Genomic DNA, 18,331 nt, shown 5'->3' with positions numbered 1-18,331 from the left:
TTAGAGGAAGTCTGTGCTCTGATTTTTATTTACCTTTTCAGTGTTCAACATGGGATAATCACTAATAACTAATTCTTAACAGTTAAATGTTTATAAGGACAGGAGTAAAGGAGAGCTCGACTATCCCTCACCTGAGAACAGAGAACACTCGTGCCATCTTGCCAATGGCCCGGATCTTGTTCCGGATCACCTCCTTCCTCACGGCTGGGGCGCCACCTGTGAAAGAGTACAAGTTCTCACTGTGAGCCCACTGCACTATTGCAACCAATGAAGGCAGACATCACAGCCACTCGTTGCAGGAAGCACAACTTCAGCTACAGTACTAAAAAGGTGATCTTCCATCTGCCCTTCTGCTACAGCAAACCAGTATAGAACTGAAGTAAAATGGACCATAGTTGGGGGGCGCAAGCAGGTTTGGCCAGGGCCTGCTCTCTGGTGGGTCTGGGGTTCGAGTCCTGCTTGGGGTGTCTTGCGACAGACTGGCATCCTGTTCGGAGTGTGTTCCCTCCCCCTCCAGCCTTGTGCCCTGTTTTACCCAAAATTCTAGAAAAGATTGTAGCTTCCTAAATTGTAAAATATCATAATATTATTTGAAAAATTTCAGTCCTCACTGGTCAGAGCACTGAAATGGCGCTCACACGTGTTAATGATATTCTCATCTCTTTTGATGCTGGTCAGATATCTATTCTTATGTTACTGGACTTGAGTGCTGCATTCGATATGGTAGACCAGAGTATCCTACTGAGTAGACTTGAAAACCTGGTTGGACTGAGGGGTACTGTCCTGAAGTGGTTTGACCAGTATTTAGCTAACCGTGAACAATTAGCACTGAAATCTCATGACTACACCCCTCCATTGCAACTATGGTTCAGTATGGTGTGCCACAGGGCTTTGTGTTGGGTCCATTACTGTTCTCACTGTATATATCAAACTGGACAACCTCACTCATTTTGCCGACCTCCTTGGCTAAGAGTCTGGGAGTATTGATGAACTCAAGGCTGTCCTCTCAGCACATTGAAGCCACAACCCGGTACTGCAGACACAGCCTGCACAATATTCGTAGGATCCATCCCTACCTCACAATTGGCTCAACCCAAATACTTGTCCAGGCCATGGTGACATCCTGTCTAGACTACTGCAACCCTCTTGTGTGGCCTTCCCACAACTGCCATCAAACCTCTGCAGCTGATACAGAATGCTGCTGCACGAGTTGCATTTTGATTTACCAAAGCATTCCCATGTATCTCCTCTACTCATTTCTGTGTACTGGCTTCCTATAGCCGCCTAGATCAAATTCAAGACCCTGGTTATTGTCTACAAATGCATGAATAGAACTGCTCCCAGCTATTTACAAAACTTGACCAACCGCTACACCCCAGCCAGACCCCTTCGCTCGTCTACTTCTGCTCACTTGGTGGTCCCGCGCACAAAAAGTAAAGTACGGAGGTTCTTTGTTCCGTTGTGGTGAAATGACCTCCTCCCCTCACTCAGAACTGCAGAAACACTGTCTACATTCAAGAAGGGTCTGAAAACTCATCCTTTCCGGACTCACTTCGCCTAAGATCTCTCCAGCTCACATATGGCGTAAATGTTCATGCACCGTAACTTTATGATCATCCTCAGATAAGCCTTTACACGGCAGGTACAGCCTGTGTTTTATGCACCTACTCCAGTGATGAACATCAATGCATCAAGTGGAAAGTAACACACTAGGTTTACTTAAGGATCACATCTGCAGCTATGTCTTTCTTTTAATGTAATGCACAAATTGTATTTTTGGGGACATATGTCACTTTGGAGAAAAGCTTCTGCTAGATGAATAAATGTAAATGTTACCATTTTATTCATTATGGATGAATAAAAATTTCTCTAAATGCCAGTAAAAGAGAGGTACTTCTGGTGGGTGGTGATGCCAAAGCTCTTGACACAATAACACCAACCTTTATGTTTCTTACCTGAAGGACGCACAACTTAGTCAAATTGTGTGGAGTGTGCATGTTCTCCCTGTGTCTGCGTGGGTTTCCTCCCACAGTCTAAAGACATGCTGTTCAGGTTCCCCCATAGTGTGTGAGTGACACACGGAGAGTGTGTTCCACTGATGTATGGATGAGTGACCCATTGTAAGTAGTATATCTAGCAGTGTAAGTCACCTTGGTCATATAAAGGTGTGCGAGCTGATTACACTACATAGAGTTCATTGGAAGTTTCTTGGAGAAAAGCATCTGCTAAATAAATAAATGTAAATTACAGCAATTGCTATGTAGACAGGATGCTGAGAAATTCTTCATACTTTTGTTTCAAGCAGGCTGGACTACTGTAATGCTTTATTATCAGGTTGTCCATACCAGACTTTATCCAGGATACAATTGGTACAAAATGCTGCTGCACGAACTGTCACTAGAACAAGGAAATATGACCATATAAGACCGGTACTTAAATTGCTGCACTGGCTCCCGGTCACATTTAGAGTTGATTATAAAATGCTTTTTTTGACTTATAAGGCAGTACATGGCATTGTTCCAGCATACCTCTGAGATTATTGATTCTTATATCCCAGGATGATATCTTCATTTATTGGATGCAGGTCATCTTAAAGTACCTGTGATTAATAAGACCTCAATAGGAGGTCACGCCTTTAGTTATAGGGCAAATAAACTGTGCAATACTCTACCAGTTACTGTCAGAAATGCCCTGTCTGTCTCAGTCTTCAAATCCAGACTGAAAACTTACTTACATGTTTACTCAGGCATTCCACCTCGAAATGTAATTCCACTTGGCTGTGTTTGTTTTTCCCTCCTCTATACCAATGCAAATTAAATTTACTTGTTTAAGTTACAAATGACTATTTCTTCTTGTTGAGCGTTGTCTCCCTACATAAGACATGAGGAGGCTGGCCGACAGTCACAGACGCACCCCTATGCCAACTTAACATGACCAAGGCATACCATGCTGAGCTGAGAATTCAAGCTACCCTACAGCAACAATATCATTATTACTTGTAAAATGCCTTAGAATTGTTACTTAATCTAGAATGCCCAGGGCCTTGGACCCACAGAGGTTTTCTTCTCCCTCTATTTTCGGTTGGGAGTTTATGTTCCTTTCCTCCGTGCCCAGCAGGCATACTTATAGTTCTATAAAAGCATATTATGATAGTCGGTAGTCAAGTGTCTATTCTTTTTTCCTGATGCATTTTTTTTTTTAGGGGGGGCGGTGGCGCAGTAGGTTGGACTGGGTCCTGCTCTCCGGTGGGTCTGGGGTTCAAGTCCCACTTGGGGTGCCTTGCGACGGACTGGCGTCCCGTCCTGGGTGCGTCCCCTCCCCCTCCGGCCTTACGCCCTGTGTTGCCAAGTAGGCTCCGGTTGCCCACGACCACGTGTGGGACAAGCAGTTCAGAAAATGTGTGTGTGTTTGATTTTCTTGCCTATGCCTGTGTTAAAGCGCTCTGTGTCACTGTGTGACAAGAGCATGCTATAAAAAATTAACTGAATATGTTTCTGCATTTGGTCAAGGGCACCAATCAGGCCTCTGGCAGCAGAATATGACCCTGTGTCCCCAAGTTTATCGCTACCCACACAGCAGCGCTGCACCTTACAAACCATTGACTATAAACGAGAAAGCTTTGCTTTAAAATACTAACCATGCATAAAAAAAAAAAAAAAAAGAAAATTACTGGCACATTAATTCCAACAGATGTTAGAGCGCTGAAAAAATAAGCTTTTATGCAAAACAGCTTTCCGGGCGTGTGGACTTCCTTAAATCGCTATCTGCCATCAGAAACTGAAGCTGATGGCTAAGATGCGCGTCTCCAAAGAGCATATCAGGAAACATGTCTAGGTCAGCAACAGGCGAGGACCATTCACTGCCCATCCATCAGATGGAGCAGCAAGATGCCAATCTGATGGCCCTAGAGAGACTGGGGCTGCAGAGTGATGGCACCATCCAAATTTGTCAATCCAACTTGATTGATTCGCCTCAACACACAAGCAACCAGAGACCTTTCCCCACCTCATTTGTATACCATATGCAAATACCTTGTTTGCCTGGTTGACATGAGTGACTCACCTGCATTTCTGACATGATGTGGCTGGCTACCAAGATTAAGAAGGAAATGCCAGGTGCACTTTGTTAGTGATGCCAAGGCAAAGATCCTTGTAGATTTTACTTATATTTACATTTATTCATTTAGCAGACACTTTTCTCCAATCTCAGCAAAAATACAATTTGTGCATTACATTATGAGAAAGAGACATAGCTGTGTGATTAAGTAAACCTAGTTTGTTACTTTCCACTTGATGCACTGATGTTCATTGCTCAAGTAGGTGCATAAAACGCAGGATAGATGAATCCTGATAACCAAATAAGGTACAGGACTTGGGTATAAATAGCACATTGTGATTGCAGAACAAGCAATAAGGCTGAATATTTATATTAATGTTAAATATGGATGACAGACTGAGTTAAGGCAACAGAGATGGAACCTGTGAGCGCTGCCTAGGTTTCTTAAAGTATTAGGGGGGTTGAACTGAAGAGTACTTACCTTCACATGTGTCGTCTCCCTCAGACATGAGCTCATCGTCAGAGCAGATGTTCAGCACGTTCACCAGCATCTCGGTCACTGCACGCGAGTCAAAGTCGAGTGGTTCAGAGGTAATGTAACCACACTAAGTCATAGTGACTACACACAGATGTACAACATGAGCCATTACACAGCTTCTGTGGTATTATGGTCCGTACTCAGTCTGACCGCATACACTCAGTAGGCACTGCTGCGCTCACCTTTCTCCCCAACAAAAGGCAGGGACCAGGTGAACACATCCATGAAGTTCGGCAGCCAGTAGGGATGTGGAGAGCAGTTGAACTGTCGGATGTTCATTACATTATTTTCGTACTTTAACACGGCAGCTAGAGAGAAGGAAGCCGAAACATATAAGAAACAAAGAAAAAAAAAAAAAAAAAAAAAGGGCCAAATTTGCTCCTATAACCACCCAGAAGCATCATATGTTAGAGAAAAACATAAAACATAAAACCGTAAGTGGGAGTGACAAGCTGACACATTAGTGGAACAGGCAACATATTGAGTAGGATGGTCACAGCCTTGGAAGAAGGGTTTGTGGAATAGCATGTTGGGAATAGGCTAGTGACAAAATGCTGTAGGTGTAACAGTTATATTCCTACATTGAAAAGAGCCAAGATGCATAAAGGGGTGAAAGGGATGAAATTAACGTGGTTGAGGGTTGAATGTGAGGGTCTCAGCGCATCTGGGAAGCCGAAATACATCAGTACAACATCTGGCTAGAATATCCTAAGATTTAAAGTCTCTGGCAGTACCTGAGATGTCACTCAATCCACAGATCATACCAACACGCTGTCAGCAGGCACACACATCCCAACATGAAACACACCACCCTCCTCCAAAACTCACAGGTGTAAAATGGTGGACCTCCAGTACTCCCTCAATTAAACAGCAAAGCAGGCAGCTATTAGAAACATTGCTCACCTTTGTTGTTGTAGACGTCTAGGTAGTTTGGTGCAGAGAAGATGGTGATTAGTGACGGGAAGCCCGTCGTCTGGCTTTTTCTGTACATTCGGTACCTAAAAATGGTTAGGGGGAACCACATTAGTACAAATCATTTCAGGATAACCTCGTGCCTTTTAAAACCTGGTCAAATGATGCGTTACCCAACGTAAAGTAGGCAGGATTAATCCAATCAGATATGGACTAGTCAGAAAGACAAGCAAACAATCTATAAACTTTCATGTGACAGTCTAGAAAATTGAATAGTGTACTATGAATGCAGTAAAATTAAATAATTTAATCATTATTAAATTAGTGATTATTCCTTATATATGTAATAGATAAGGCCAGCCAATGCCATGGTCTTATTAATGAATTGATTCTGGATTTTCTAGGCTGTCTAGAGTCTAATATAGCTTATAAAAGGTTTTACCTACCCAGCATCCTGTGCTTCGTGTGCTCTTATCACTGACAACAAGTTATTGTTTAACAAAAAGTCACACACTGCTGGATAACTGCGAGAGAGTAGGAGAAAAAACACAAACTTTAAATTCAGATCAAGCATGCCCTCCTGATATCACTTTTTAAAGCAAACAGGATACTTATGAACACATTCTATTGTTAACATCTATTACTTAATGTACAAACTGTGCCCGAGGCTCCAACAACATACTGAGTAAGCAAAATCTTGATGCAATCAGCAGACAGTATTATTTTTACTTCTCTGGTAGCCAAGTGGAAACAATACAAGTATGGATTAAGCATTCAGTATTTTTGGTTGTTTAGTTAAGTATTCCTCTGGCTATGTTTCTAGGGCAACCGTGATCCAGGTCAGGTTGGGCCACAGCAGGGCAAGATGAGCATGTGTTGTGGAAACAATCATGAGGCCCACTCTGGTATGGCATACCTGTAGAAATAGGAGCATCCTCGCACGCTGTTGTGGCTGAAGTGCTCTGCCGATTTCTCGCTGCCATAATCCTCACCAGGGTCCGACCACAGCAAGTCACACATGGGTCCAAAAGCCGGCGGCTCCTTGAACCTATCTAACTACAATGGCAAGTGACACTGTAACACTCAGTTAAGAGTCCCAGACAAGTCCCAAGCCCATTGAAACCAAATTATTGAAGCAAAGTCATTTCAAAGAGGCAATATTTATCCATACAGAGTCTCCTTGTTGAAGAGCCTCTACGCTCTTCTTTATGAACCCCAGTATTAGGGATCAAACTTCAAAGTATTACATTCGCCCCACTGCAGGTACCTTTCACCAAGGCATGCTCTCCAGCACCTGCAGAGATACTTACCTTCCTGATGTCATCTAAACAGCTGATCTCTGGGGAAAGGCCTCCATGCACACACAGGAACTGCTGGTTGAGGAGGGCAGCGAGGGGCAGGCAGTCAAAGGCATCCATGCAGGCATCATACACACGTTCCGAGTACTTGATCTTACCTGAAGGTGGCAGAGGGGAGCTTATTGGTACACGAACCCTTTCAAGACAATGATCAAGACACAGAAATAACTAAGCAAAACAGACTGGATTCTTTTCGGCACACCACGGGCCTCAAATCAAAGCAAGAATTAAGGTTTCATGACATTTGCTCTATTAGCTTTCCACAAGTAAATAAGAGTAGAGTGAGCACTAGCAGGATAAGATGTAGCTGATGCAAATGCACAAACAAGGCAGATTTTTATCCAAAGTGACAACCAGTCTCAATGAGCACACTACGACAACACCGAAAATGGTGGATGTGCAATGTCTAACTGTAGCAGCTCTGCCTTTCATTGGCCATAAAGCACCAAAGCAGGAAAGAGTTGCCAAGAACATTGCTATGGAATGTCCCAAAATGCTTGCCCAAAAAAGATAGTGAAGCAAAGAGTAGATTAGATTTACATCCAACAGAGTTGACAAGTCATCCTAAATAGGGCTTCTCTTCTCCTGCGGAGGAAAGGCTGACACAAGCAGTGACTGTGTAAACGCTCTTCAAGTGTATAAATAAAGGGAACAGGGCAATCACACATGCTCCTGCACCTCAGAAACTTGTACATGGAATAGGAACTGAGTTTACAGTACTTGTAACAACCTACTTTCTTATAGCAGAAGCCTCCAGTCCCTCATTGACCACAAGTTACTACTTACATACTATATCTGTACAAAGCAAGCAGGTATAATGGGTTATTCATATGCACAAAGCCAAAGCTGTGCCAATAAAATGTGACTTTGAAGATACTGATAATACTGGGGTGTAAAGATCAGGAAAATTTCAATGCCTAACACCACGGAGGAGCTTTATTTCTTGGGTTGCAACTGTGGCAGCAGCCCTACCAGGTAGCTGCTGATTGGCCAGAATGAGAGAGAGTTGTGCCCTTGGATTGGTCCGGCTAGATGCCTGCTTTGTTATGCAATCAGAGATAATTTCACACCTCCCAGCATTTCAGCAGGGTTGATCAGGGTGAGGGAGCTAGGGAGGCATCGAGAGAGGGGAGGTTACTTTAAGCTGCTCATTATGGCAAAACAACTGATGTGTCTGACTGAGGAGCAAACTAGTCCCAAGAGCCTGCACCCAACAACTCTTCAGAGCACAAAGCAATTGGGCTTTCATCGCTGCACTCGACAGACACCAGCATAGTGCATTAGCGTCAACACACTCAAATGACAGCCTGAAGAGCCTAAGGATTGGGGGCAGAAGAGCAGAGGGCTAAACACATCAAAAGTGTCAAGACTCAAATGAAGAGAGTAAAACCTAGGGAAATCAACCCGTCATCCGGCACTGTGATCAATGGGCAAAAGATATGTCGCACACGAGGTTCTTTGATGCTGCGACAGAGGACCCACTGTGCAAAGCAAAACACTGTCTAGCACACAAGAACAACCTGTCACACACATCCTCATCTTTAAGCTACCACAATGCTGCCACAAGAAGGCTGTTGTGTCTTGTTTGACCTCTCTGCGTGCAAGAATGATGACAAAAAGACCAATGACATAGAAAAAAAAAAGCACATCAGCAAAGTTACTTGTGTATTTTTGTCTAATATTGTCTATTAATGCTGCTGCTCCCACAAGTCCCCCTTGAAACAAAACCTACACTGTAGAGTCTGATGGCAGCTCCAGAGGTCTCTGACAGACAGGAAGCTGTAGAGTTTCCTATTAGTTCACTGGTAGGGGAGCTCCACAGAAATGACAGCCTCAGCTCTTTCTATCACCCTTAGCAAGGGCAGCACTCATGTTTCAGAAACACATTGGGGGTTGGCGTATTTGGTGTGGGGCTACTCAGCTTGGGCTTCCCTCCTCATATACATAAACAGCAGAGGGGAGTAGTGTGTGCTGACAGTGGTTTGTGTAATTTGAGTCAGCAACAGTTTTCGTGGTGCCCCATATGTCTGTGTGAACCACTTATCTCCAGCATCGCGAGAAAAGAAGGTGTCATGACATGCAAGAGCTCAAAAGACCGATAATCTGGAGACGTAACAGAAAAATTGTTAAATGTACTGAAAACCAAGGGACAATGCACGCTCACAGAAGCAAGCTGGCACACAACTACTTACACTCCTGCTTGAAGGTAAAGTACTCTGTGAGATGCCGGCACTCGTGGTTCCCTCTGAGGAGGAAGAGGGTGTTCGGATGGTTGATCTTGAGGGCCCACAAGAACAGCACACACTGTGGGAGAGGGAGGGGGGAAGAAAAAAAAAAAAAAAAAAAAAAAACGTGTAATTCAGGGCCTAAGAAAAAACAGATCGGTATGAGCTGTAGCCCCAGTGAGGGGGTGCAACACCCCCCTCTCCAAAACCCCCCCATTCTCACTTAAGACTCCAAAAATCCCTTCGAGCAGAACAGCACCCTAGTCTGGGTGCTCTCATGTGCACTCACACAAAGGGTCAAATACTAAGCAGAATGTCACACGTAACTGCAGCAGTGATCTTGCTTGTTGAGCCTCAACATCCCAATGTTCCCTTAGGAAAACATACCATACGCTACAGGTTACATCAGTGCAGTGCTGAGGGCCAGTACACCAAGCTAATTACATACTCACAAAACAGAGTGAGAGCAAATGTCAGTTGTTTCTTGCTGCTCTTACAGCAATATATTTAAAGTGATTACCTTTGCAACCCTGTAATGGATTGGTGTTGTATCAGGGGTATACCACCATTAGCCTAGTGTCCTACGCTTCCAGGATAGGCTCTGGACTAGCTTCTGGACATGCAGTTGATCATGAGTGCTTTTGCAAAGGGAAGATTCTTGGGCATTTTTAAATTTGACAGCCAGTCAACATGAGGTGCAATTCTTTTTTCCCCCCCCACTACAAAATCTGAGTCACTCCTCCTATTCTATGCTATGGGAGACCACCAGGTCTCACGCCTCTGCCATGAAAAGCACTCCTGCAATCAAAAGGGACAGCTCGCCCTTTCATCAAAGGCGAGTGTGTCTCTTTGGAAAGCGGGAAGCCATGAAGGCAAAGGTCATACTGGATCGTGGCTGAGCCACCCGTTCACATCAAGGCAGGGACAATAAGGGCTGCATGCCAAGAGGAGAGAGGTGCTCGGAGACCAACTGTGATAACACCACAATTTTTGTGGTGCATTGTTTATCCCAACATTCCCACCAACAAAATGTGCGTACAATACATTTCTGCAGTCTTACCACTTGTTGTCAAACAGGTTGTTCTGTTCATACTGGACACAGAGAGAGACCCCAACAGCCTCCAGCCTAGGTAATCAAACAGGAAGTGCCCAGCAGGAAGATTAAAACAGCTGTCTAAATCTCATGTCCCTGGCAGACCTGCCTCTCTGAACTCAGCTAACCTTCACTCGTGGCCACTTTCTGCTCTGCTCACCTCAGCCCAACACTAGCTCGTGCCCAGTTATCCACAGTTACACAACTGGAAACTGATCTGCACATCTGTGATCAAGGCACCGTACATCTAGTGAAAAGGAAGTGGCATGGCTGGATGACTTCCTTAAAACCATGATGTTGCAGCAGTGCAGGTGTGGTGGACATTGAGACAACTGTACAGTAAGAGGATGAATGGGCTCAGGACATTGATCTACCTTCATTCAAATGACTACAAAGCCCACTGTTTTCAGGGAGAAAGTTCAGAGGACTGGAGACCACCAGCAACAGCCATTAGATTGAGACAACATAGTGTGAGGCTGTGAACTGTCCCTTCCTTGTTCAACATGTCCTGCAGGGGGGTTTGCCTTAACCTGTCAGACTCCTAGGGCTCCAAAGCTGCCCTTTCCACCCAGGACATTTCTGCCATCAAACGTACAGAGCCCTCAGAAGGCCTAGCACCAACAGCCCTCAGTATCCAGCTCACTTCACAGGACCATGACCCGCTCCCTGCAGTTCCCTACCACTTCTGAGAGGCTTCCAGGGGCCCCAGGTTCCACATAAGGCAGAGGGCCTGACCTGTATACACTGTGCCCCCCGGGAAAACCCTGAACAACATACGGCTATCAGTGACTTAGCAAGGGCCGCCAGCACCCATCGGTGAAAGAATAGGACACTGGCCCCACCACAGCCTGCCTAGGATGAAATAGGTGTGAAAGCTGGGTGTTAGTCGCAGTCATTTTTGGTTGCCACTGCCAATACCTCCTAATACCACAAATATGTGCTGTAAGTCAAAACAATGACGTTCACAATAAGTTCAATAAAGCGGTTTTTCCTCCAAGATCTGCCACCAACCAATAGGAGTTGAGAGTGATAAACATTAAAACAGGATCCAGCAGGTCATCAGAAAATTAGAACTGTACAATTACTGATTCAAAAAAAAAAAAAAAAAAAAAAAAAACCGCTTGAAAGACAAGCGTACGTGTCGCAATGCTCTGCACTCACATCTCAGTTCTGCAAACCTGTTCCGATTTTTTGCTCCTCAGAGAGCAATGATAATATGTAATATTTACGTTTCTACAGTAACAACAGGCAGCGACTTGAATGAAAGCACGAAAGGTTATCCTGTGAATTCCAGCACAGCGGAATGCAGTGCTGATCTCACGCCTTGCTTACAACTACTGCTGCGAGCAACTGCAATAGGTCTGGCAGAAAGAGCGAGAAAATTCCTGCACGTAAAAGGTGTTAAGTTAGTCCTGCAGGCACACAAAGGTATCACCTACAAAGCTTCTCCTGAATCTAGTGTCAAACACTGAGAAACATCACTGTTGTGAACACAAGTGCAAAAGGGTTGACAGATAAGTATTTTACTAGTCATCCGATCAGATTTATGACCAGTTGGAGAAGACTCAAAAAACACCATTAGTGTCCTCAACCAACCACCTCAGACTACTCAACATTTCACATAAACCTGGTCATGGAGGCACTTGGTTTGCAGGTAAATGGTTCCCGAACAACATTTTGATGACTTCTGACGCTACAGCTCCTACTTCTTGGCTACTGCATTGCACGGGCAGGCAGCCATTCCCCAGGGTTACCTAGCGACCAGAAGTGGATACAGTATAACACTGGCAGGGGAAACATTGAAAGAGCTTTTCTCCTGTTCTTAGAGTCTCCTGCAGAACTGGCTTCAGAGTTGTTACAGACCCGTCTGTCGCTAATAAAAATTAATCATCAAGTAGAGAGATGTTCACCTTTTAGCCAACACCAACTGACACAGCTTAGGGGTTCACCAAATTCTACAGAGAAGGGTTTTACAGAAGCAGTCTGGATCAGCTGCTGAGTTCTAAGGTACAACAGGAGTTACCCGACAACACGGTTGCACAGCGAGTTGTGCTGCTGCCTTACAGCACCAGGGTGGTGCGAGAGGACGTGGGTTCGATCACCTCTCAGTCTGTGTGGAGTTTGCATGTTCTCCCCATGTCTGCGTGGGTTTCCTCTTGGTGCTCTGGTTTCCTCCCACAGTCCAAAGACATGCTGTTCAGGTTCCCCCATAGCGTGTGAGTGACAGAGAGAGTGTGTTCCTCTGATGTATGGATGAGTGACCCCATTGTAGGTGATCTATCTGCAGTGTAAGTCACCTTGGTGAAGAAGGTGTGTGGGATGATTACACTACATAGTATCTGTTGGAAGTCACTTGGAGAAAAGTGTCTGCTAAATAAATGTTCCCTACTTTTGCTCATGGATCGAGTTCCTTAACCATTTGATCGATACTTAATTGTCAAGGACTGCATCCACTTAAATGCTACATGTCCAGAGCATCAAGAGCCACGGTTAGATTTTGTTTAGAAGTTGTTAGGGAATCAGTAACCAATTGTATGGATGTTCTGATCTCAGGAGTTGGTGTACCATTGAGTGGCTGCATGCATCATGCCCTCAATATTATTCCTCCCCCACAATCCATCAAAACCTGAAACAGACATGATCTGTATGTAGATGATCTCCACAGTCATTTCAGCTGTTATTTTTAAATAGAATCTTTACTCATTAATGATAATTTTCTGTGTTGCTAGCGGCTTCCCAGTTATGGCAAAAAAACTACGCCTAACATGGCTGTAATTGTGCTAGGAGACAGTATCAGCTAATAAAAAAGACAAATACTGATGCAAATAAATATAAATACTGATATTTCAGGCTGTTAGACTACAGATGGTCCCCGACTTAAGATGGGGTCATGTTTCGTGAAACCCATCACAAATCGAAAATATCATAAGTCTAAAATGCATTTAATACACACCTCTGCATGACAGACTGGAAGATGCAGATCACTGCTGCTGCCCAGCATCGCGAGAAAATATCACACCACCTATCACTTGTCCGGTAAAAAAAAAAAAATTAAAACAAAGTACGGTTTCAACTGAATGTCTATCACCAGCTCACCATTGTAAAGTCAAAAAAATCCTAAATTGGGGACCACCTGTATGGGATTTGTGCTAAAATGATAATCACATTAATTACACATCCTATGACCGAGGTAACATTCCACGTACTATGAGCCAGTTTGTCGCGAGGGGCCGTGAAGCCAAGCACCACCCTGTCCCCTCCCCCTGCCTGGTACACACTGCACCTGACCCTCATGTTGTACCTTGCAGGTGGTGGGCCCACATGGCGCCCCCACGATGCCTTTTCGGGCTGAGCCCGGACAGGTTACATGGCGCTCGCCTAGGAACGCTACCTTCAGGCCTGCTCCAAGGGTAGGTCCTGGTGACCCTATTCCGGGCAGGGTAAAAACATTCTTCTGTTCCCATTTTTCATAGGGGTTTTTTTGCATCGTGTTAGTCTGGATCTTCACTCCAGACCTGTTAGCCTTGGGAGACCTTACCAGGAGCATACTGCTCCCGACAACACAGCTCTGGAGATCCCTAGATCACACAAGCCCTTCCGCCACACCAAGGCCCTGATCCAGGAAGGGTTAATGTAAACCCAAGTGATATGCCTCCCTTACAGGAGTCAGGGCCTGAGGCTTTTGGGCTGTAAGAGTCCATTTCCCAGGTGGAAGTCACTGAGGTAGCTGGTAAGCTCCACAAAGGCAAAGCACCGGGGCTGGATGAGATCCACCCGGAACTGCTTAAGGCCCTGGATGTTGCAGGGCTGCCATGGTTGACACGCCTCTGCAATGTTGCATGGACCTCGGAGACAGTGCCTTTGGATTGGCAAACTGGGATGGTGGTCCCTATTTTTAAGAAAGGGGACCGTAGAGTGTATGCCAACTATCGGGGTATCACACTTCTAAGCCTCCCTGGGAAAGCCTATGCCGGGGTGCTGGAGTTCAACCTCAGACTGAAGAGGACAATGCGGATTCTGCCCTGGCCGTGGAACGGTGGACCAGCTTTTTACCCTCTCACAAATAACTGAAGGGGCATGGGAGTTCACTAATCCAGTCTACATGTGTTTTGTGGACTATGACCGTGTGCCCTGGGAAATTCTGTAGGAGGTGCTTAGGAAGTATGGGGTACCGGGGCCACTACTGCGGGCCATTCGGTCTCTGTACATACGGGGCAAAAGCTGCGTCCGCATACTTGGCATTAAGGCAAGCCTGTTCAATGTGGGTGTTGGACTCCGCCAAGGTTGTGCCTTGTCTCCACTCCTGTTTGTGGGTTGTCATGGACAGGATATCAAGGCGTAGTTGAGGCCAGGAGGGCATTCTGTGTGGGAGTCGGAAGGTGACGTCTCTACCTTTTGCAGATGATGTCCTTTTGGCACCGTCACATGTTTGCATCCAACACGCACTGGAACGGTTTGCAGCCAAGTGTGAAGCAGTTGGGATGAGGATCAGCACCTCAAAGTCTGAGTCCATGGTTCTCCCACAGAAAAGGATGGCATGTCCCCTCCAGGTAAGGGGAGAGAATTTGTCCCAGGTGGAGGAGTTTAAGTATCTTGGGGTCTTGTTCACGAATGAGGGGAGAAGGGAGCACGAGATCGGATGCAGACTGGGAGCAGCGGCAGCTGTACCAGACTGTAGTGGTGAAGGGGGAGCTGAGCCATAAGGCGAAGCTCTCTATTTACCGGTCAGTCTACATCCCTACCCTCACCTATGGTCATGAACTTTGGGTAATGACCGAAAGAATAAGATTGCAGATACAAGCGGCCAAAATGAGTTTTCTCCGCGGGGTGTTGGGACTCACTCTCCGTGACAGGGTGAGGAGTTCAGACATCCAGGAGGAACTCAGAGTAGAGCTGCTACTCCTCCACATTGAGAGGAGCCAGTTGAGGTGGTTCGGGCATCTCCCTTACGTTTAATTACATTAAACAGCTGCATTGCATGTGCTCTTTTTCAACTTAACAGTCACCAATTCATCTGAAACACATCTTTGGACTCTGGGAGGTGCCCAAACCCAGGCTCACACAGGTGACATGCGAACTACATACAGATGGAGGTATATCAGTACCCGTGTGTAAAACCATCCACAGTCCAGGAGTTACGATACTCCAGTGCTACCTGCTGTATTCTTGTTTCACCCATTATATAACTGTACAACTGAAAATTTGCTGTAATGAAGCAACATATATACATAAGAGCACGTATGCTAAGTGACATTTTGTCCTTGCCTTGAACCCTGCACTTCAATAACTGTACCTGGTTTGCAACCCCCAGGTGCTGGTGTAGGGCTAGCATTGCAATGGCACCCACCTCAATGCTGAAGTAGCCACGGTCCACATAGTCCCCCAGGAAGAGGTAGCGTGTGTTGCTTGGGGAGCCGCCCACCTCAAATAGCTTCATCAGGTCAAAGAACTGACCGTGGACATCGCCGCACACTGGTAAGGATGAGCACAACACCGGGATTAAAGGACTAGTTCAACACAGAAATCCTATGGACTGAAATAATAATAATTATTACTAATAATAGTTGCATTTTTGCTGTGCATCCAGTGTGCGCTATGCCTGGCACCCTTTCTCTGCACATTACCATACAGGGCAATCAGGATCATCCAGTTGAAGGACATCCTGGGCCCTCTTTTTCTTCCATTGCTCAGCCAGTGGAGCACCAGAAACCTCTCTAAATGTGCCAGATGCATTGGCAGCTCAGGCTCAGCAACAACTTCCTTTTAAGAGTACATCCTCACACTTCTCACTTACAACAGCAAGTCATTTAACAGGATGTTGCTAATAGTTACAAATCCGTTTTGAAAAGTTCTTATCACAGAAATCACTGATGTGTCATTTCCCCCCAATGAGTCAATAATTTTGGTGCTCTTAGCCATGTCATCTTTCTTACAACAGAAACCTTGTGATCAATCCACTGTTGGAGGGTGGTTCACATGTATATCCACCCCATGTATGCATCTCACAGAAATCGCGTATGCAGAACCAACCTGTGATGGGCGCCTCCACCTCCAGCATACACTTCTCATGACGCAGGATGCTGGCCCCCTCGTTGATAATCCGCAGGGCCGCGTCCTCTTCTAGCCTGCCCTCCTTTACCAGATGGCTCTTCAGCACCTCCACCTTGGGCTTGCCATCCTCGTACAGCTCCTTCATGGTGAGACGCGTGGTAGGAGGGTACGGCACCGCTGGAGAGCACAGAGGGGGGCAAAGGGTAGTGAGTATTACACCACTAATGCCCAGTCAGCATCCACATCAGGGCAGTTCACCTAACAGGGATACTACACTAGACCGATCAAATGCTCCCTTTGTGGAGTGTAAACATCAAACTGGCTGGTAAACCGCTAAACCACCAACTGTTCTTTTCTGCCCCTGGAGCCTTGGACAACCAATGGCCAAAGAGTTGGGCTACACTGGAATTTAATGCATTGTGGTTGATTCCCTTTATGAAGCTGATGCCAGCTGCAACATGGTGGTGCCTTGACTCCCCTTCCTGTAAGTGTGCTATCGGACAGGAACAGGGCAGTTCCTGCGGCTTGGGCCAGAGGGTGTGGAGGCCACCAAAAAACAACAGTTTACACAACTGTATTAATTCATCTTGCTTCCTGCTAATGTCCTGGGTGATGGTGGATAGTACCACAGAAGACACTGCAGGGCAGCCTCCAGTTTCACATATTTTGGCAAGTGCCCAATGAAAATGGATCTAAAGGCTGAAGACCAGTACCCTGCTGGCCCCCCCTCGATCCAAAACGTATTCTTCTACAGCTCATCTAAGCACATGGAAATCGTGATCTTAACATTTTACAGAAGGGGGGGGGACTAAAAGCAGATTATTGTAAGCAGAGTTCAAGGGCAGATCATGTGTTCCCACAGAAACCATGGAAACCGTTACGCCACTGAAATCACAAGTGTATTGTCAGTCAAGGATTTGTTGCTTTAAAGGCACAGTAGCTCACATCTAGTCTGACTTATAAATTTAAAAATCTCTTCAGCTCTAATGGTTAGCTATCAGTTAGGAAATCACAGTAAAACTTTCAGACACTGCTGAGCTTGATTAAATGAGACACACAACCACCGTATCATCCAACAGGGTGGGACACAGGTAGGCATGGAGACCCACACAATGGCTCTGCATCTACACCAAACTAACCAGGATCTAATAGTGATTTGATATAATCTACCACCAACGGTGAGCCTACTAATCCAGTGACACCAAGGGCCATTTTTTGACCACCAGCCCTTCATCTCACGCTCGCCATTCCATCACCACATGCCACACAGCAGCTGCATTGACCTGCTTCTGTTGGTGGTCCCCAGGCTGCCCTCCTTATAGCTGTCAAAAAGCCATTTGCAACAAATGCATTCAACTTGAAACATCTGAGTCACAATGAGTAATCAACACCTTAGATACATGAAAATGAATAAAGAAAGATGCTACCAAACAAACCGTGCTGCAGAAAACACATTTACTTTGCTGACATTTAGCAGACAGTCCTGTCATATATACATTGCAGTCATCACATCAAACAAAATATTTACTTAATACTTAAATACCTTACTACAAAAAAATGACAGTGCAGATTTTGGCTGTATATGAATGTGACATTTTGAGCAGTTAAGCTTTTGTGAAGTTTAATACATCCCTTCCTAAAGGGGCCCAACATGGAAGAACAAACTCCCTCGGTCCCTCAGAGCTGCCGAATCCCTCCCAGCAGTCAAGAATGGTCTCATTCATCTCTTTGAAGCCTACATCTCTCGACAGTTACATAAATGAGTCCATCACAATCTATGATTATTTGCTATTTGAATGTAATTTCTATAGGGAGGTATTCGAGTGATGTTAACCAGCTACATGATAGCACCAGACACACAGAAACTGTCAACCATTCTGAGTGTCTAAAGCTCTGTCTGTTGATGAACTTCAGTTTACTATTAAATGTACATCACTTTGGAGAAAACAACCTGTGGGAAGATTACATCTATCAGTTTATGCAAATTCTTCACAGAGGTTATATTTAAGCATCTTTCTCCACACTAACAGTTCGACAGCCAGTTGCTCTGAGGAATATGGAATCCATACAGTTCATTTAAACACACAATCTGACTACA

General features: G+C 45.2%; 1 protein-coding gene across 2 annotated transcripts in view; it reads right to left on the bottom strand.

Annotated features, from left to right (window-relative positions):
- The window catches only part of ppp3ccb (protein phosphatase 3, catalytic subunit, gamma isozyme, b), a 43,690-nt gene that overhangs the window by 9,207 nt on the left and 16,152 nt on the right, over window positions 1-18,331 (bottom strand). For both annotated transcript variants that reach the window (XM_018732934.1, XM_018732935.1), the window contains exons 2-11: window positions 16,213-16,410; window positions 15,530-15,654; window positions 9,057-9,168; window positions 6,817-6,962; window positions 6,423-6,562; window positions 5,953-6,030; window positions 5,498-5,592; window positions 4,777-4,902; window positions 4,538-4,615; window positions 132-216 (exon numbers count right to left, since the gene is read on the bottom strand). In XM_018732934.1, coding sequence (XP_018588450.1) covers window positions 132-216; window positions 4,538-4,615; window positions 4,777-4,902; window positions 5,498-5,592; window positions 5,953-6,030; window positions 6,423-6,562; window positions 6,817-6,962; window positions 9,057-9,168; window positions 15,530-15,654; window positions 16,213-16,410 — 1,183 coding nt within the window. The remainder of the gene's footprint in view (window positions 1-131; window positions 217-4,537; window positions 4,616-4,776; window positions 4,903-5,497; window positions 5,593-5,952; window positions 6,031-6,422; window positions 6,563-6,816; window positions 6,963-9,056; window positions 9,169-15,529; window positions 15,655-16,212; window positions 16,411-18,331) is intronic.

This window comes from Scleropages formosus, chromosome 6, assembly GCF_900964775.1.
Source record: "Scleropages formosus chromosome 6, fSclFor1.1, whole genome shotgun sequence".
NCBI lineage: Eukaryota > Metazoa > Chordata > Actinopteri > Osteoglossiformes > Osteoglossidae > Scleropages > Scleropages formosus.
This window is presented reverse-complemented; position numbering and strand designations above follow the sequence as displayed.